At 40.0% G+C, this 18,930-nt stretch overlaps 2 protein-coding genes and 5 non-coding genes across 7 annotated transcripts in view; 6 read left to right on the top strand and 1 right to left on the bottom strand.

The window, feature by feature from the left end:
• LOC123242077 (eukaryotic initiation factor 4A-II) overlaps nucleotides 1–6,096 on the top strand; it is a 29,206-nt gene extending 23,110 nt beyond the window's left edge. The window contains exons 2-10 of the mRNA XM_044669569.1: nucleotides 21–311; nucleotides 523–662; nucleotides 1,515–1,683; nucleotides 1,933–2,042; nucleotides 2,296–2,439; nucleotides 2,817–2,954; nucleotides 3,304–3,393; nucleotides 3,802–3,881; nucleotides 5,291–6,096. Coding sequence (XP_044525504.1) covers nucleotides 21–311; nucleotides 523–662; nucleotides 1,515–1,683; nucleotides 1,933–2,042; nucleotides 2,296–2,439; nucleotides 2,817–2,954; nucleotides 3,304–3,393; nucleotides 3,802–3,881; nucleotides 5,291–5,435 — 1,307 coding nt within the window. The 3' untranslated portion in view covers nucleotides 5,436–6,096. The remainder of the gene's footprint in view (nucleotides 1–20; nucleotides 312–522; nucleotides 663–1,514; nucleotides 1,684–1,932; nucleotides 2,043–2,295; nucleotides 2,440–2,816; nucleotides 2,955–3,303; nucleotides 3,394–3,801; nucleotides 3,882–5,290) is intronic.
• On the top strand, nucleotides 372–440 carry LOC123243522. The gene has a single exon (XR_006506035.1). It is a non-coding gene; the product is annotated as a small nucleolar RNA SNORD2 (small nucleolar RNA).
• On the top strand, nucleotides 2,080–2,211 carry LOC123243451. The gene has a single exon (XR_006505974.1). It is a non-coding gene; the product is annotated as a small nucleolar RNA SNORA63 (small nucleolar RNA).
• On the top strand, nucleotides 2,489–2,671 carry LOC123243519. Its single transcript, XR_006506033.1, has one exon. It is a non-coding gene; the product is annotated as a small nucleolar RNA SNORA81 (small nucleolar RNA).
• Nucleotides 3,021–3,156, top strand: LOC123243450. The gene has a single exon (XR_006505973.1). It is a non-coding gene; the product is annotated as a small nucleolar RNA SNORA63 (small nucleolar RNA).
• LOC123243474 lies at nucleotides 3,436–3,566 on the top strand. The gene has a single exon (XR_006505996.1). It is a non-coding gene; the product is annotated as a small nucleolar RNA SNORA4 (small nucleolar RNA).
• A 152-nt stretch (nucleotides 6,097–6,248) lies between the features above and the next one.
• RFC4 (replication factor C subunit 4) overlaps nucleotides 6,249–18,930 on the bottom strand; it is an 18,042-nt gene continuing 5,360 nt past the window's right edge. The window contains exons 2-10 of the mRNA XM_044670961.1: nucleotides 17,657–17,735; nucleotides 15,430–15,509; nucleotides 12,206–12,325; nucleotides 11,462–11,605; nucleotides 11,123–11,243; nucleotides 10,200–10,325; nucleotides 6,688–6,768; nucleotides 6,486–6,602; nucleotides 6,249–6,396 (exon numbers count right to left, since the gene is read on the bottom strand). Coding sequence (XP_044526896.1) covers nucleotides 6,298–6,396; nucleotides 6,486–6,602; nucleotides 6,688–6,768; nucleotides 10,200–10,325; nucleotides 11,123–11,243; nucleotides 11,462–11,605; nucleotides 12,206–12,325; nucleotides 15,430–15,509; nucleotides 17,657–17,735 — 967 coding nt within the window. The 3' untranslated portion in view covers nucleotides 6,249–6,297. The remainder of the gene's footprint in view (nucleotides 6,397–6,485; nucleotides 6,603–6,687; nucleotides 6,769–10,199; nucleotides 10,326–11,122; nucleotides 11,244–11,461; nucleotides 11,606–12,205; nucleotides 12,326–15,429; nucleotides 15,510–17,656; nucleotides 17,736–18,930) is intronic.

Below are 18,930 nucleotides of genomic sequence, written 5' to 3'. Positions count from 1 at the left end.
GGCGGGGGAGCCGGGACCAGGCCTGGGCCAGATCCTGGGGCTGCCGTTGGGGCCTCGGCCCCCGGCCACGTGCGGCCTCGAGCGGCGGGAGGAGGGGGTTCACGGAGCGCTTCTGGTTGTTGCCGCCCGCAGAGACCATGGCGGCCCAGAGGGAATGGACCCCGATGGTGTCATCGAGAGCAACTGGAACGAAATCGTGGACAACTTCGATGATATGAATCTCAAAGAGTCTCTGCTCCGAGGGATCTACGCTTACGGGTTTGAGAAGCCTTCGGCCATTCAGCAGAGAGCCATCATCCCTTGTATCAAAGGTGGGCGTCGAAGGGGCCGGGCGGGGGCGCCGGGGTGAGCCAGCCAGCAAGGAGCCAGGGGCGTGACATGATGGCCTACCATCTTTCGGGACTGACCTGAAATGGAGAGAACCGCTGTGCTGATCACAACCCGAAATGCCCAGAGAGGAAGAGGGTGCACCTTCGCTATGGCTCTGGTGGGGACAGTAAATGTGTATCCTACTTTTTTTAGGGTATGATGTGATTGCCCAAGCTCAGTCAGGTACTGGCAAGACAGCCACATTTGCTATTTCCATCCTGCAACAGTTGGAGATTGAGCTCAAGGAGACCCAAGCACTAGTATTGGCCCCCACCAGAGAACTGGCTCAACAGGTATCCATAGTGTAGTTGAAAGAAAACGCTTGCTTTTGTGGCATGGTTTTCAGGTTTCACAACTGTATCTAGAAGAGCTGAAGTGTGATCCATGCAGAGCTACCCTTTTTCCTTGTGGAAACAGCTCATATTGATGTAGCCATTGCCCATAGTATAGAAGGTGGGTTCAGGTATGGCGTGCAGGTTAGCACACCAGTTTCCCAGAAAATAAGGTCATAAGTTTTCAGTTCTCAATGGAAGATATGATACAGTTTTCAAGATAAAAGAATTTAATATGCAGTTGTGTAACATGAAAACTGCGGTGCACATGTGATTTGTAGTCTTGTGATTTTTGTGGTTCTGTGTTTGTAACTTTGCATGTTTAACTGCCTTTAAGGCTTGCTTGCTACATTGGCATTTTAAGACCTGGCCATACCATTTTTTTTTTGTTCTAAAATAGACTTAATCGGAAAAATCCAAACTCTTTTAGTCTATCATTCAGTAAATTAGTTGTAGTTTATGACAGTAAAAATCACAATGTGCTTAAAATTAGATAATTAGGACTTTTTAAAGACTTCTCAAGAAAGGTTATACCTCTATTTCCTGACTTAGAGGTTATGTCACAACTACTGCCTGAAGGTGGAATGACTGCCACAAGTGCTACAAGCTGCATGGATTAGAAAACCACAAGATAACTGAATATTTTTGCACTTGTCAGCATTAATTGTGGACCAGCATGAATTTTAGGTGACTGCATGCATGCAAGACTAGTTACAGACATGACTTAGGACATTTAGCTTTTGTTTGCCAGGTTTTAGCTAGTAGATTTGTTTTGGTAATGATGTAAAAATAAAAATCTTTTTTAAAACTTAGATCCAGAAGGTAATTTTAGCTCTTGGAGACTATATGGGAGCAACATGTCATGCCTGCATTGGTGGCACCAATGTTCGGAATGAAATGCAAAAACTGCAGGCGGAGGCACCACACATTGTCGTTGGAACTCCTGGGCGAGTGTTTGATATGCTAAACCGAAGATATCTTTGTAAGTTTTGAAATTCTAATTTGAATCTGTCTTGGTTTTAATTTTCTGACTAGTTAAGCAATGTAGAAATGTCTTCTGGCTGTAAAATGTGGTTGGACTTGGGACATTTCTTGCTCACAGATTTCTTTTGTTTTAATTATATTAAACATTGAATAATAGTGTACTTGGGGCAGGGGAGAGGGAATAGGACTTTTAGCAATAACTTGGCCCATAAGTTTTTTTAACATAGTGCTGTTTCTTTAATAACAGCTCCAAAATGGATCAAGATGTTTGTTTTGGATGAAGCTGATGAAATGTTGAGTCGTGGATTTAAGGATCAAATCTACGAGATTTTCCAGAAATTAAGTACAAATATTCAGGTACAAACATGTGACTTTTGTTCCAGTGTAAGGGTTATTGCAGGTTCAAGTTACAATATGGCTGTGACAGTGCCCATATTGTCGTTCCCCCTGCTCAAAGCAAAATGTTTCATACTATCCCTGTCTTAACTGATAACATAGTAAGACAGGGACGCTTGGTCTCAAACAAGATCATCACTGGAATCAAAGGTATTGAGTTGGGCAATTAAAATTTTTGAAAGTGTTTATACTTTTCTACTTTTTTTTCCTAAAGGTTGTGTTGCTTTCTGCCACAATGCCAACTGATGTGTTAGAAGTGACCAAAAAGTTCATGAGAGATCCTATTCGCATTCTAGTGAAGAAAGAAGAATTGACCCTTGAGGGAATCAAACAATTCTACATTAATGTTGAAAGAGAGGTAATTAACCTGTTCAAGTTGTAGCTTAATTTTGATGCAAGGATTGTATGCCTTCTTGTTTCAAAGCACTGTGCTAAAATTGCAAAAATTAAGGCAATGCCTTGGTCTTTGTAATAATGCTAGCACAGTATATACAAGAAGAAGAACAAATGCACTAGATCGAAAAGAGACTTGGGTGGACCTCTTTCTTAATGTCCAGTGTCCTATGTCTTAAGATCCTAGTGCGATATCTGAACCAGTGCTACTGATACAAACTGCTGGCTGACTTTAGATTTCACTTGCCTAGTGGTGTAGGAATGGAGGTGGGACTTCTGCTTTTTTTTGATGTATGTTATTTCCTATGGAGACTGCTTGATTGAAACAACTTTTTGTTTTAGGAATGGAAGCTGGATACTCTTTGTGACTTATATGAGACACTGACCATTACACAGGCTGTTATTTTTCTGAACACGAGACGAAAGGTAGATTGGCTGACTGAAAAGATGCATGCAAGGGATTTCACAGTTTCTGCTCTGGTAAGAGGCATGGTGTCTTATTTCAGAATATTCATAACATCTAGTTTTTTTTCCTTACAGCATTTAATGCAGGAACTAGTTACAATACAGCAGTGAAGTGCTGTATTGTCGTTCCCCCTGCTTAAATCAAAATGTTTTTTTACTATCCCTGTCTGTTTTGCTATATATGCCATAGCAGCCAGGGACGCTTGATCTCAAACACTGTTATTGGCCTTAAAACCTTGGCCAAGACATAGCTATGGTCAAGTCATCAGCTTTCCAAGAATACAGGTTGACTAAAGCAGTTAATTATAAAAGTTAATATGGTGAAGAAAAGGCAAGACTAAAATTTTAATGTTTTCTTTTGTAGCATGGTGACATGGACCAGAAGGAGCGAGATGTTATCATGAGGGAATTCAGATCAGGGTCAAGCCGGGTTCTGATCACTACAGATTTGTTGGTAATTATATTTAACTTTTTAAAAGCCAAACACTGCTGAAACTTCCCAAAAACTATATTTGGGAAAGGTCTTTAATTGCCTTTTCCCAGTTAAAAGTAGTTTGGGAGAAAAATAGACCACACTCCACAATGAACTACATCGTTGTAGTCCATTACTACTTTGTGGCCAACATTTTAGTGCAGTGTGGGGCACAGGAGGAAATATGGTGGGTTTGGAGTGGATTGATGGGACTTAAAAAGTTTTAAGTAAGGGCCAGCTGTTTTTGAAAATTATCTTTGATTAAAAACTCTTTAAGACAGAAGAGCAAGTGCTAGCACATTGAGACCACAAAACTTACTTAGCTGGATAGGCCTAAAGACTACTAGTGCTTGTTACATGGAACTTAATTTTATTAACTGCTTTTTCTAGGCTCGAGGGATTGATGTGCAGCAAGTATCTTTGGTTATAAACTATGATCTACCTACCAATCGTGAAAACTATATTCACAGGTTAGTAAGATGGTATGTGATTGGATTTATATATCACATTTAATAATGTAAATTTATGTAATTCATTTACTGGCACTCTGTAGCTTCCAATAAAAAATCTTTGCTTCAGGCCAGACAGCCTTGAAAATAGAGATTGTATTTTAGGAAGAAACATAGATTGACACAGTGCTGCTATTTAAATGCAGATATGTTGGGGGTAAGAGCTCTTGGCTTAGTTTAAAAACAGTGGGAAAACTTACCTTGAGTCTGGAATGTGGCCCAAATTTTTGAAGATTTGTAAAAGGAAAGGAAAAAAGACTCGCTTTAAATTGAAAGTCAGAAAGAGGGTTTTAGGTCTTGTTGCATTTATATTTGAGCCTTAGTTCTTTTAAGACTCATTGTGTTCTCATGTTGCTCCTGTGTCTTTTGTGCTTTCTTGGTGATTTTTCTCTAGTGGGATTCTCTCTTGGTGTGTTCTGGTAGTAACCGAGTTTTGTGTCCCTGGCATATAGTTAATAGTGGCTTGATCCCTAAATAAATTAAATTGTGCTTTGTTACTTGATGTAAAAAAAGACTTTTTAAAAAATACAGGAGTCGATAGCAGCAGTTGATGACGTGAGATGGCACTCAGAAACGGCGTGACGTAATTTAGGACGTGGATTCATAAGCGAAACAGCACACTGTTTGAATAAAGAGCGAGTCGGTATTTATATATTTGTTTTTCTTTTGTCATGATTATTTGATATTTTAAGTTCCCAACGTCCTAGCCAAAGCCATTTTGTGTATTAGCCTCTTTGTATATTAGGTGGTTTGTATTGTCTGGTTTCTATGAAGGAAGGCAGAACTGTTGGGTTTAAACCACATTTTTGTTAACTTTTAGTGTGGTTTGTGTGTGAAACTGAGCAAAAAGCAGTGATAAGTTTGGGTTTCCATACCAAATACTTGGAGAATAAGGAGTTAAGTTTTCCCACTGAAAAGAATTGTAAGTCCTAGAAAAATAGTTAACCTTCAAGTTATTTACATTTACAGTCTACAGTTCCAGAGGTGCGTCGAAATGGAGTATATAACAATTCTCTTTGTTTCATTCCTGGAGTTTTACATCTGTCCCAGGCTGACCTTCGATCTTTGCCCACTTTGGTATGGGCTTAATTCACTACCCCAAACAGAATACTGTCATCTGCTTAAAATCACAATGCTCAAGACCTGAGATCTCATTTTGCAGCCAGACACAAGCCTTGATCTGCTTACTTTTGGCACTAACTGCTAAGGAAGATTTTTTTCCCTCGTCTAGATACTTTGATTAGCAGCTAGTGCTCCAAATAGAAGCACTCTATTACCTTGGCAATTAAACAGCAGCTGGTTAACAAGTGGATCATCTCCTTGTAGGTTAAGGAATATACTATAATTATTGCTGTTTTTCTTTTATGCAGAATTGGCAGAGGTGGTCGATTTGGGAGGAAAGGTGTGGCTATAAACTTTGTTACTGAAGAAGACAAGAGGATTCTTCGTGACATTGAGACTTTCTACAATACTACAGTGGAGGAGATGCCAATGAATGTGGCTGATCTTATTTAATCCCTGGGATGAGATGGTTTTGAATGCAGTGCTCGCTGTTGCTGAATAGGCGATTCACAACGTGCATTGTGCTTCTTTCTTTGGGAATATTGAATCTTGTCTCAATGCTCATTACGGATCAGAAATACAGATTTTTGATAGCAAAGCGACTTTAGTCGTGAGCTCTTGTGGGGAAAGAGCTATTGGCTTTCTCCTTTAGAGTTAGACTGTTGGGGTTGGGTGTAAAAGATATGGGGTCTGTAAAATCTTTCTTTATTAGAAATTTATTTCCTAGTTCTGTAGAAATGGTTGTATTAGATGTTCTCTATCATTTAATAATTTACTTGTGGACTAAAAGATATAAGTGCTGTATAAAATCAGCCAATTATGTTAAACTAGCATATCTGCCTTTATTGTGTTAGTCAGTAGACTGAATAGGAAAGGCTTTTCAAATGGACTAATTTTTTTTTAAGAAAGCATTTGAATGCATTTTGTTTGGTATTGTATTTATTCAATAAAGTATTTAATTAGTGCTAAGTGTGAACTGGACCCTGTTGCTAAGCCCCAGCAAGCAATCATAAAACTAGGTAGGGTTAAACCCAGTAAAATTGCCATATTGCACATGTCTTAATGAAGTTTGAATGTTCAATAAATTACTTGTATATTCACTTTGAATTCAAAATGGTTGCTCTTGTTTAACTTATTGCCAGCTTCCTTCAGTGTTGCTATGTGGGCTGAGGAAGATATAATATGGTTAGGATGTGTCCTCTAAAGTTCCAGTGAAGGGAGATCTTCCCCCAGCAAGTAGAGCAATCCAGAGATAGGAGAGAAAAGTTCATTCATCCAAATTTTATTGTCATAAAAATGTACAAAGGTTTTTTTTTCAATTCACATTTTGAGTTAATTGCTGCATCACTGTAGCACAGAGACTGATTAACTGTAAATGTTCATCAGCACCATCAGCCAGGCACTTATCTACTTCCTGGAGGGAAAAACAAACATAAAATAGTTAAGAGGCCCAGGGATTCCCTCAGTTTCATTTAAGGGATGCTAACCCTGCAGCTTGCTTACCGCAAGTTTCTCTGTGATAATGGACTTCTGTTTGTCAGTGAGGTCATCTTTTTCTACTACCACATCATGAAGTTGGTTTATAAGTTGAGTTGCTGCGTGGCCCTCATCAATTAAATCCTATTGGATTAGAGAAACAGAAAGGTTAGCTTGTCCCCAGGGTTCCCATTTGTACTATAATGTAGACAGCAAATATAAACTACACCTTTACAAGGGCTTCCAATTTTTCAAAAGAACCACTCTGGCAGGCGGAGAATATACCAGTAATTGTTCCTGTGGGTACCACCTAAAAGGAAAATGGGAGATTAATCACAAATTTGCCATAGGTACTTAAAAGATTTTTCAAATGTTAGAGGAAAACCCTTTTTCACTCCAACCTGCACAAGGGCTCCCTGGAATACGTGTTAAGGGCTCATATTAACTATGCAAAAATAAACCTTTATGCCCTAAAAGTCAGCTATTAGAAAAGTAAAAGGGGAAGTAAAAACTTATTTTATACAGTTTTTATAATGTATTTTCTTGTACTTAAAACTTAGGGATGATGCAGGAAGGGTCACTTCTCAGGGATAGGTTGGAACAGATGACCTCTAAGGTCCCTTTCAACTTTGAAACCTGATGTATAAAGAGCCAAATGAATTCTATCAACATTTGCCACCTGTGGGCCAAAAGCTCAGGCTATAAAGGCACAAATGAGTAAATCTGGCCCCTTACACTTCTGGTCAAATTCTTAAGTTAAGCCAAAATCTACTGCTTGAACAATTTTCTCTGAATAATTGGTCAGTATGCTTGTTAATCTTTCGTCTTCTCCAGGATTAAGTACACAAAATTGCTTTTAAACTCTCAGAACTATTAAAACTGTGTTTTGATATCTTTCGTTTATGTCACATTTTCAAATGTATCCTCTCCAATCTCTTCTAATAAAATTTTTTTACCTTTTAAGGTAAAATACCAACCTATTAAAAAAGTCTAACATTTGATTCAGTGCTCCACCTCCAAAGTCCTCTGAGCTGTGATCATGTAATTTTGCAGATTGACTTGTGACTATCCTGTTATTTTTTCATTTACAAGTCTGTTGTCATCGTGTATGTTTTTCTGATTCTGCTGGTTTTTCTTTGTATTCATGCCCATGCTTTCTGAGCTCCTCTGTAGTCACATATATCATTACTTTAGCACAGTAATATTCCACCACATTAATGCATAACTTGTTTAGCCATTCTCCAATGGGCATTCACTTTGTTTTCAGTTTGCTGCTATGACAAAAATGCTGCTCTAAGTATTGTAAGTATATTGGGGGAGGCGTTTTTTTATCACTGACCTAGGCCTTAAGAGACAAGTAAAGCCTAAGCAGTGGTCTATGGATTGAAGAGTATAGTCTTAACTACTTTCTTCCTCTAATCCCAAATTCCTTTCTAGAACATGGTTCCACCAGAATCTATTAAGTCATTTTTACTAATCTGCTGAGTGAGGTGAAACCTCAGAATTTTCATTTTAAGTCTTTGTATTTCCTGTGCCAAGCAGAGTGCCTGGCACATGGCAGACATTTAAATGCTTGATGATTTAGGGATTTGGGCCATTCTTTCCTATTACTAGTTTACAATTCACATTTTAAGAAATGACTTCTCAAACCCTTTGACTATCATTAGGGAATGGATTTTTTCCCTCCTCAAATATTTGTTAGCTGCTTATATACCTGGAATATCAGATCCTTTTCAGTGATATTTCATACCAGGATTCTTCCCCTCCCTCTAATCAACTGTTTCCCTTTCTAGTTGGAAGAATTTTGTAATCGTCTCTGCACCTAGGCTGGTCAAGAATTTGCCCTCTAGCTGTGAAAAGTACCTGGTCTGGAACTCTTAATTTTTGTGTGTGATCTCTTACTACTTATGGTGGTACACAGTACTCTGACCCTAATTTCTTCCAGCTCATAGAACTAATTGTGTTCTTTTAATGTAACAGACTGAACTTGTTTTATGTGTTGCCACTCAAGATGGTGGTTTATCATGGACTTTAAAGCCAGCCAACTTTCCAAGAGAAGGAGGGACTGAGTAGTACAGTGAGTACAGAAGAGTGAACCCATTGTATTCATCATCAGGAAGCTTAAAACGTTAAGGTGCTTAAATGGGGAGGTGGTGTGAGAACATCCTCTATGATTAGGAGACATTTTCATTTCCTGATGATGTATCTGCAAATTCTTTTTCTCTAGTTAGTTCAAGCCTTGGTGAGCAGCAGTAGCCCAGTGGTCCTTGGCACTGATCATGTGGTGCTTTTCTATCATGTAGAAGCTCAGGAAGAGGCTTTCAGAACTGCGTCCTTTCCAATTAAAAGTGAGAATATGTGCTGCACCTGTTAGGATGAGGGTATCTAGGAAAACTCTTTTCTGAAGTCTCGGACTTTTCCTGAGAGTTCTGTATCAGTTTTCAGCAGTGTTCTAACTTTCTAAACTTTCTATGCTTCACAAAGAACAGGCACAAGGCTGAATACGTGACTTAAATGTGCCTGATTATGACTGCTTGGCAATATCAAGGAGGCACAGGCCAAGTGGCTGAGAGAAGCCAGGGCAGCATGGAGGGAGGATTCAGAGTGGGGCCTGAATGAGGTGATCTGTTGATCTTTCCCTTTTGCTTGGAGATGGCCTTCATGTAGGTAGGGTCAGGGGCCACATCTTGCCTCCCTTTGTGCCACCAGGACTACCAGGAGGCATAATCTAAAGAAGAGCCCCAGGGCCCTCTGACAGCTCCATGGAATGGCTAGAGCTCTAAGCTCAGTGAGGAGGGCCCTAGTTCAAATTAATCTTCAAGACACAAGACCTGTGATTCTGGGCAAGCCACTTAACCCCTCTGTTTAGGTTTCCTCATCTATAAAATGGGGGTGATGTAGCACCTACATCCCAGGGTGGTTGTGAGAACAAAATGTGCTATCTATGTGACCCACTTTGCAAACCTGCAAGTGCTGGGTAAATGCTGGCTTTCATTATTGCTGTGAGCAAACAAAAAAGGAATAGAGAAGTGAGGAAGATGCTGTCAAACAGGTAAGTTGTATGGGAAGAGTGATCACCTATTCTGCTTGACCCCAGACGGGAGGATGCAGCCATCCAGATTTGGGCTTAATTTAAAGAACTCTGAAAGGGGCTGCTTTCTCCAGCTGGCAAGGGGTGCTCTGCAGATATCTACTAGGCTCAAAGGTGTTCCTTCCCTTGCAGGGATTGTTAACCTGGGGCTTAAGGAGATGAGATTCCTAACACTTTGAGATATTTTGCTAAAGTTGGTTTATTCTCTCTGCCCAAAGCTGAACCTCTCTTTTCGCTGTGCTCTGTCCTCTTTCCCCACTTTGATTATTGGGAGTGGGAACAGGGACAGCCCAGCCCAAGGGTACTGTCACACATGCTCACAGTTTAATGGAGAGGGTTTCAAAGGTCCATTGTTTACACTGATGATGGCTAGGTCAAAAAAGCCAGAATTTAGGCAACTGACTAATAAATCCTTGGATTGAGGCATCCATCTATTCCATCTATGTCACTTACCTGATGGGATTCCTCTCTAGTCCATGAACCCTGCCTGCCTCATCAGCTGCAAGTCAGCAGAATCACAAGCAGCCAGTTTTCTCAATTGTAACATCATCCATAGAATAGTTTCTTCCCTGAGTCTCTTAAACAGCAGTAATAGACCCAAGAATACACAAACAGACTAAAAAGAATTGAGAACATCAAGGTGCTCCTACCCCGGCAATCTCTGTGATCACCTTCTCTGTGACTTCTTGCCCACCTGTCAATCGAGTGGCACTTTGAAGAAATGTGATGGCTTTTCGTAAGTCTCCTTCTGACACTTTCACAAGGTAAGCTATTCCCTAAAAAAGGGGGAAAAAACCCAAACATGTTATTCTGGACAAGCAACCTTGGGCAAATACCAAGCATAACCAGATTTGAGTTTTGTCTCTATGGGAAGAACCACTGGTCTAAAATTCCAGATCCTAAACATTTTTTCTTATGTTTTTCTGCTACCTTTTGATATCCAAACACTTGTATGGTTTTGTAAATACTTTTTACTCATGAAGAAATCAGGAGAGAATCCAATCACAGCATCGGTGTGAGTGGCCTGGTTTGACAGCTTGACTGACAAAAAGAATGACAAGAGGGAGAGGGAAGAAATCTCTCCTGGACTCTCAAAAAAAGCCTCCTGCAATATGAAAATGTAAATCATGTGACAAAGAGTTTGAATAAAAAAGAGGAACTAGCTATAAAAAATAAATTCCAAAGGTCTAGGGACTACAGGTTCTTTCCCTCTACTAAAACATCACTGCATCAAATACTGCCTGAAACAAAGGGGCCAATAACTAAGAAAGAAATATTAATTAAGCAGAAATATGTATACAGGATTTGTTTTATGTGTGTGCCTGCAATCCACTTCAAATCTGTGGGCTTAACCTCAGGTTCCATAATGAGCTAACTTAAAATGATTTTTACTTAATAGCAGAGGAAACCCCACAGCAACCCTGTTATATTGCTAAGGTTCCTCCATGTTCCAGCAGCTGCTAAATGAACTGAAATCCACCTGTAGGATGGGCTACTACATGCCAAAAAGTCCTTTTGACTTTCATAGCTTCTTCACAGACACAAAGCAATTAGATCATACTTGTTACCTTACCTCATTATTGATTTTCACATTTTCTTTCTCAGAAATGTCTAGTAATCTCTGGTGTTGAACTTTATCTGACAAAGGCTTGAAGCGGAATTTGGAACATCGGGAAGTTAAGGGCTCAATTATCCTGTAAGAAAAGATGGATCAGGTTGGAAAAGTGATAACTCTCTAAAGAGAATTTCTCAGAAGTTGGGTTTATCAAGAATATTTCAGGTACCAAGCCAAGAAGAAATTCTAGTGCACTGGCACCCTGAGTACCTTCAAAAGTTGTTCTTTTTATTCCTTAGCTGAGCTATCCTGGAAGGCTGTGACCAAATCCCCTTGTGGAATAGAGAGTGCACGTACCGACTAACATAATTGCAGATGAGGCAGAATCGAGTTGTTTTGGACTCCTTCTCCATCGTACGTCTTAAAGCCGCTTGGGCTGCAGAGGTCATGGAGTCAGCTTCATCCAGTATTACAATCTTAAAGGGAGGACATGGCTTCCCACTGTATCAAAAACAGGAGGCCAACAGTAATGTAGAGACATTTCTCACATTGCATAATGACCCCTAGCTCTGATCATAGTACTGAAAGCATTCTGTCCAAGGAACTGCACACAATGTTGACTTTAGGAAGATAATATATACTGGCCATTGCTTTGTCTTTACAATATTCTTCCCCTATTCCTCCCAGTTCAGTAGCATTTAAAAAATCAATTCTGTTATGAAATTGAAATATTTTCAGACACTAAAAGGTTAAACTCTTGACTTAGGGTACCAAGTGCACGAGAAGTCTGAGTTTTTCTAATTTAATTTATGGCTAAAAGTGAACAGAATTCCTTTTCACCTAAATTACTAACTTCTACCCTCTCCCACACAGATCTCTGAAAAATAGCAATACAAATTGCTACAGAGGAAAAAAGAGATTGAATGACCCCCTGATGGTTACATTTCGGTTTAGACTGTTAAAATGGGATTCAAAATTAGAAAATACTCACTAATCGGGGTACATTACATTTAGAACAAAAGGGTATGTTGGGCAGATTTTGTGTCCTGCCATGGAGAAGGAAAAACTCAGCTTACTGGCTAATTCTATTTACACACTTACTCTGAACGACTTCCTGCCACAGTTAGTTGAGCAAATGTCTTGACTTTCTCCCGAATAACTTGTATTCCACGTTCATCTGATGCATTTAATTCAAGAACTCTTTGTCGGAAAAGTTCGGGTCTGTACCATATGAAGAAAATCAAGGATTATGTGCATTATTCCACTCAATCCATTTCTTGACATTTTCACATTTTGTGACAGTTTTATAAAAATATACCTAGCAAATAACATTTTTATCAAAAAGGTTATACTCAGAATCCTGGAGCTGAAAGTGACCTTGGAAGTGACCTACTCGGACCTTTGCATTTTACAGATGACCCAAGGAGGTTCGATGTCTCACCTAAGACTACACGTAATTAGCAGCAGAAATGAGCCTGGAATGTGGACCTCCTAGGTCTTCCCACACTGTCTCCTCATTAAATAGCAAACAGCACCTCTCAAATTAGAATTCTAAATTCAAATGAGTCATAGCTCTACTCTCCTTAGAAACAGGTATTATGGCTAGTCCATCCCAGACTGGATGCAGAGCTTCAGTTACTAAATGATTAAAAGGTCTTCATTGTAGTTTTTCACAAGGAAGCTACATTTCTGTTAATCTGGGCAATTTATCTTTTTAAAAACATTCACCTATTTTGTTTTAGATTATCAGATTTACACATAATTGGGCAAAATAAATCTTTTTTTTCTTTTTTTCTTTTTTAAACCTTTACCTTCCGTCTTGGAGTCAATACTGTGTATTGGCTCCAAGGCAGAAGAGTGGTAAGGGCAGGCAATGGGGGTCAAGGGACTTGCCCAGGGTCACACAGCTGGGAAGAGTCTGAGGCCAGAATTGAACCTAGGACCTCCCATCTCTAGGCCTGACTCTCAATCCACTGAGCTACCCAGCTGCCCCCCCCAATAAATCTTAATAATCGTTCTAATTTTCTCTTCATTGGTTGTGAATTCACCCTTTACATTTTTGATACTGGTAATTTGGTTCATTTTTTTAAACCTATTTTGCCGGCTCCCCACCCCCCCAATAAAACAAAGACCATGTTTTATTTAATATTAGTTCAATTATTTTCTTAATTTCTCCTTTGATTTTCAGGATTTCTAATTTGGAGTTTAATTCAGCATTTGTTTCTTCTAGTTTTTTAGTTTCATGCCCAATTCACCAATCTGCTCTTTATTTTGTTGATATAAGCATTTAGAAATATGTTTTCCCCTAATTATTTCTGTACTTCTTTGGCTGTATCCCATAGATTTCGATAAATTTATCTCCTTGTTGTCATTCTCTTTAAAGAAATTGTTGATTATTTCTATGATTTGTTCTTTGATCCGCTCATTCTTTAGGATAAGACTTAAGTTTCCAATTAATTTTTAGTCTTTTTTCCCCTGCAGTCCCTTTGTTGAGTTTAATATTAAATGTATCCTTTTCAGACTATAATGCTATAAAAATCAAATATTTCTGCTTTTCTGCATTTGGTTGTGAAACTTTTGGGCTCATTTCCTTTAAGAAGCAACTCATTATACCATCTCCTAGATGAAGCCTTTCCTAATCTCTCCAGCTGGCATTGCCCTCTCCTTCAAATTAATTCACGCTTATGAGTATGTATATGTATGTATGTATAACCTCCCCATTATTTATGTAAGGTCCTTGTGGGCAATGATTGTTTTATTCAAGGCTTAGAAAATAACAAGTCCTCAGTAAATACTTGTTAAGGGGGCACCTAGGTGTCTCAGTGGAGAGGGCCAGGCCTGGAAACAAGAGGATCTGGGTTCAAACTTGGCCTCAGACACTCCCTAGCTATATAACCTGGGCAAACCACTTTTAACCCTCATTGCCTGGCCCTTACCACTCTCCCACCTCAGAACTGATACACAGTATGAATCCTAAAACAGAAGGTGAGGTTAAAAAAAAAAAATTGTATTAGGCTATCATTAGAAGTAGAGAAGCAGGTTCCTGATACTCCTCACTAGAGGCTTTTGAGCAAAGACTAGATGTGTATTAGTTGGGTGTATTGTAAAATGAGGATTCTTCTTGGTATAGATCAGGCTATGTAGCCTGGGATTCCTTTCATCTCTGAAATACTGTAATTCTGTGATCATGAGCTGACTGCTAGTATTTTCCTTGATCTTCCACTGGCATCTCAAATGCAACATGTTCAGAGCAGGACTCATTATCTTTGCCCTCAAATTTGCTCATCTTCCAACTTCCCTTATTTGTACTGAGAAAAATACCATGGCCATGGTTATCTAGGACATAGCCTTTTCTCACTTCTTTTTTGAACTCTTACTTTCTGCCTTAGTAACAATTCTAAGATAGAAGCGGAAGGGCTAGGCAATTAGGGTTAAGTGACTTGTCCAAGGTCACATAGGTAGGAAGTGTCTGAGACCAGATCTGAACAGAGACCCTCTAACTCCAGTCTGGGAGTTAGATTTATCCATTGTGATACCTAGCTGGCCCTTGGACTGTAGCTTCTGACTCATGCTTTACTTTTCCCGTCTCCTTTACTCCCCAGAGCCAACCAACTAGCTCTTTTGCTCAATTCTACCTTAAGTTCTATCCTCTGCACTCAAACTGCCACCACTGCTCTAGTGCACATCACTGTTGATCTGGACTTCTGTAATAGCCTCCTTATTGGCTCCTACTTTAAGCATTTCCAGCCTCCATGAGGTCACTACCAAAATAATCTTCCGAAAGACACAAGACCCTTGGCTTGAAAATGTTCAGTGACTCTTCCCTAAAGAATAAAAATATAGGCTCTCAACACTCTGGCTCCAACCTACTCTTTCAGCCTTATTTCTTCCTATTCCAGACTTCATTTTATCCAAATTGGACTTCCATCTGATCCTCATTTCATTTATACCTCCATGTACTTGTACAAGCTGCCTGCCACACTGGGAATGGCCTCCCTCACCTCCATGTCTCAGAGTCATTTTCTTCCTTCAAAGCTCAGCTAAGGAACTTCCTCCTCCTCCATCACCAGGAGGCCTTGTCCAATCATCCCAGGGCAGTGGGCATCTTTCCCAGTTTCTTTGTATTCGTCCCTTCACCCACTGTAAGCTCCTTAGGGGCAGTCTCTTTTATGCCTTTGCCTCTCTGGTACCAAACAGTGCTTTGTATGCGGCCAGCATATGATAAATGTTGCCTGAATTGACCTGAATGACAACTTTTCAGTGATCCCTTGTTAAGCTGCAAATATATAAAGCAAACAACACAGACAACAATGAAGCCAGCTTACCCATACAGCTCCCTTGCAGCTGCCAGAATGGTGGAGGTTTTTCCAGTTCCAGGTGGGCCATAGAACAAAAGGTTGGGGAGCTGTGGGAACACAAGGTTGAAGTTTTATTTTTTTAAATCCTTACCTTCTTAGTATTGATTTTAAGACAAGAGTGGCAAGGGCTCAGCAATCAGGGTTAAGTCACTTTCCCTGGGTCCCAGAACTGGGAAGTTATCTGAGGCCAGATTTGAACCCAGAATCTCCTAACTCTAGGCCTGGTTCTCAACCCACTGAGCCACCTAGCTGCCCAAGGTTGGAGTTTAATGCCCTATTCAGAAGGGACACATGGAGAAGGACCCTTAGAGAAGGGTGAATGAAACAGTAATGATGGGTCAGCACTATCCTCAGTGCTCTGAGCATACTGAGCAGGCAGCAGATTTACTCTAAGGATCTCTACTTTGCTTGGTGGCAGAAGAGATGTGATACTGGACATACTGGAGCTCATCTGAATTCAGTATTAATTAAATGCAATTTCATCTTGAATCCTGCACTATGTCAGGAGCTTCTAATTTTTTAATCATAAAAATACCTATTAAATAGAAAAAATGCTTGTCTCCCAGCAGTAGCTACACTGGTGGAGAAAATACACAAGGACAAAAAGCTACCATGAATTCTAAGGGCAGTGGAAAGGGCCTGGACCTATGATGCCACTGGTATAGAGAAAATCACATAAGGAAAGCCCACCTACAGATAAGGCTAGACTTGAACCTAGAGCCTTTTGGCTCAGGTCAGTGCTCTCTCTATCACACCATGCTTCCTCTCAGGAGGTACAGGCTGAACTAAATAGAGGCTTTAGTCCTTTCTAATTCTGAGGCTATAATTTAGTGAGATGCACTTCTCACAGTAACAAGGCCTTGACCATGAGTAGCAGCTCAAGTCATTCCATATAATGCTTAGGGGGAGAGCAGGTAAGGGCCCCGAGCATCCCTCTGGCTCCTTTTTTCCTCTTTAACTCCAGAGGCCTTACTTCTAAGGGAGTCCCAACCTCAAGTCTTCTAGCTCCTCCTCCAGGTCTTCTCTGGTCTGCTCTTCCCTGAGAAAGGTGAGCACATGGGGTGATAGAGGGGGCAGAAAATAAACATTAACTGGCTCCTTGAGTGGATGGCTAAATCTCCATGTAGGCCTTTCACTTGACCTGCTGAGTGTCCAGAAATGGCACCAGCAATTGTGTCGAGTACAAACTTCCATGTAAACACATTTACTTGTGTTTTTCCATTTGTATTTCATTGCTAGTCCACAGAAAGTTGTCTTTCCTAAACTTTGCCCATTTAAGAGATTAAGGCCTCTGATCAGCTAACCAGACCTAAGAGCTGCAGCAAAGTGGAAGCAGACAGACCTTTGTCTCCCCTTAGCATTGTCCTCTGCTCCCTGGATGAGGTCTCAGATACCTTCACTTTGATTGTGGCTCGGACTCTTTAGGTGTCCTTGGGTTCATCGATGAACCTCTTTAGGCCTCACTGCTCATTTCTGTGGGCCTTCTCTTAGAAGAACTTTGTCTTAAAACTTCCTGTTATCCTCCCCAGAAGTTCTGGATCAGCTCTGTACATGGAGCAGGCATTTACTCAATTTGTGTTGAATCAAACTATATTCCAACCCAAATTCTGCAGTTGGTCCAAACCCCCAGGAAATGCTGTCCTTTAACTTACTCAATCCACAATTAGATAAGAGTGGAGGGAAGGAGGGCCATCAGATGAGGTAAGTTCTTTTGACACTCTAGTTATTAAATGTGTGCTCTAAAACCAGCGTAATGAGGAGGATCAAAAGAGACAGCAGCATTTGTTAAGTGTATAACCCAGTGCCCAAAATATAGTAGGTGCTGAGTAAATGGATAGCTATTATGATATGGCTATTATCTAATAATAATAATAGATGGAATTGTCTAGCTGGATTCTATGAGGAGTACCCACAAATAGTTGAGAATTTGGGGTTCAGATGAACCAGTGGTCTAACTACTAGAACAGAGACAGAAATGATGTGTGCATCTGTCCCAGTGTTCTCTATGGTATGGCTGCAGAATCACAACAAATGCTTAAATTATCTGTGTTCTCATGGCAAAAACTTGACACAAATCCACATGGAAACATGAATTGTTCTGATGATGCTAAAGACTTAGTATGAAACTTCTGAAAAGTCAATCCCAATCTAGGAAAACATTTCCAAGTAATAAGGTAAACAGGGTTCAACTCACATCAGCTCCTTCTAAGGATTTCTTTAACACTGCAACTACTTCTTCCTGAAAAGCAACTTCATCCACACATTTGGGACGGCTGGAAAAAAAAATTGCCATTCTGTTAGCAGAGATACAGAAAAGTTCTATGTGTTACTGTTACCATGAAGTCAATTATAATCTTCATGTACCATGCACCAACAGAAGGGGCATGAAAGGGCTTTGAATTAGAGCCAGGAAAGAAAGGGATGCAGTGTTACTGTTTACAAAGAGAGATGCAAGGAAGAGAATTTCCTTCCACTTTCTATCTGGTTCTCATTACATATGTAACATCAAAGGAAAAATTTTGATTTTTTCTAGACCTGGAAAATCTATTTTAATAAAAATCTAATTTTTTTGTCCCAATGCAGTATTTTATGTGATCACACATGTAAAATGTATATCAGACTGCTTACCATCTTGGGGGAGGGGCATGGGAGAAGGGAAGGAAGGAGAGAATTCAAGACTCAAAATCTTAAAAAACCCCAATGTTAAAAATTTTTACATGTAATTGGTGGTGGTGAATATACCAAAGTGGTATTTTAGCAAAATTATTCACCACTAATAAATTCTAGGTATTAAGTGTTAAGTGTGACTCTGGGAAAGGTCTTAACAGCTGTTTTCTCTATCCCTGAAATGGACAAACTGCTGGCCACCCCATACCTGGTCATAGGGATATGATGTAGCTCACTTTATTCACTAAAAGACAAAGGCCTAGGAAATCAAGTTCTCTGTCATGTGCAGTGTTATAAATTAACTCTCCTGCTTCAAATTCTGGCCATTTGTTTAGGGTGAGCAGGTCTAATTATCAGATTCCCATTAAAATTACCCCTGCTCTGCAAAACAGGGAAAAGTTCAAATTTCATCAAATTATACAAGAAGGGACCTCGGAGTTCATTTTAGTCCATTCCCTCAATTTTAAGGATTAGAGGAGTTGATATGTTCTTGATTTTATAGAAACCTTTTTTTTTTTTGAGGAGACAGCTGGGTGGTTCAGTGGGTAGAGATGGGAGGTCCTGGGTCCAAATCTGGCTTCACATTTCCTAGCTGTGTGATCCTGGGCAAGTCACTTAACCCCAACTGCCTAGTCCTTAATGCTCTTCTGCCTCAAAAAGAAAATTCAGAATATATTCTAAGATGGATGGGAAGAGTTTAAAAGATAAAACCATCACTCCGCCCCTAGGTCAGCAGGGGCAGTAGGGAGGGGTGCCGGTTCGCGGGGGGGAGGGGGGAGGGGGGGAATGTGGCTCTTACTA

This window comes from Gracilinanus agilis, chromosome 3 (assembly GCF_016433145.1).
Source record: "Gracilinanus agilis isolate LMUSP501 chromosome 3, AgileGrace, whole genome shotgun sequence".
Taxonomy (NCBI): domain Eukaryota; kingdom Metazoa; phylum Chordata; class Mammalia; order Didelphimorphia; family Didelphidae; genus Gracilinanus; species Gracilinanus agilis.
This window is presented reverse-complemented; position numbering and strand designations above follow the sequence as displayed.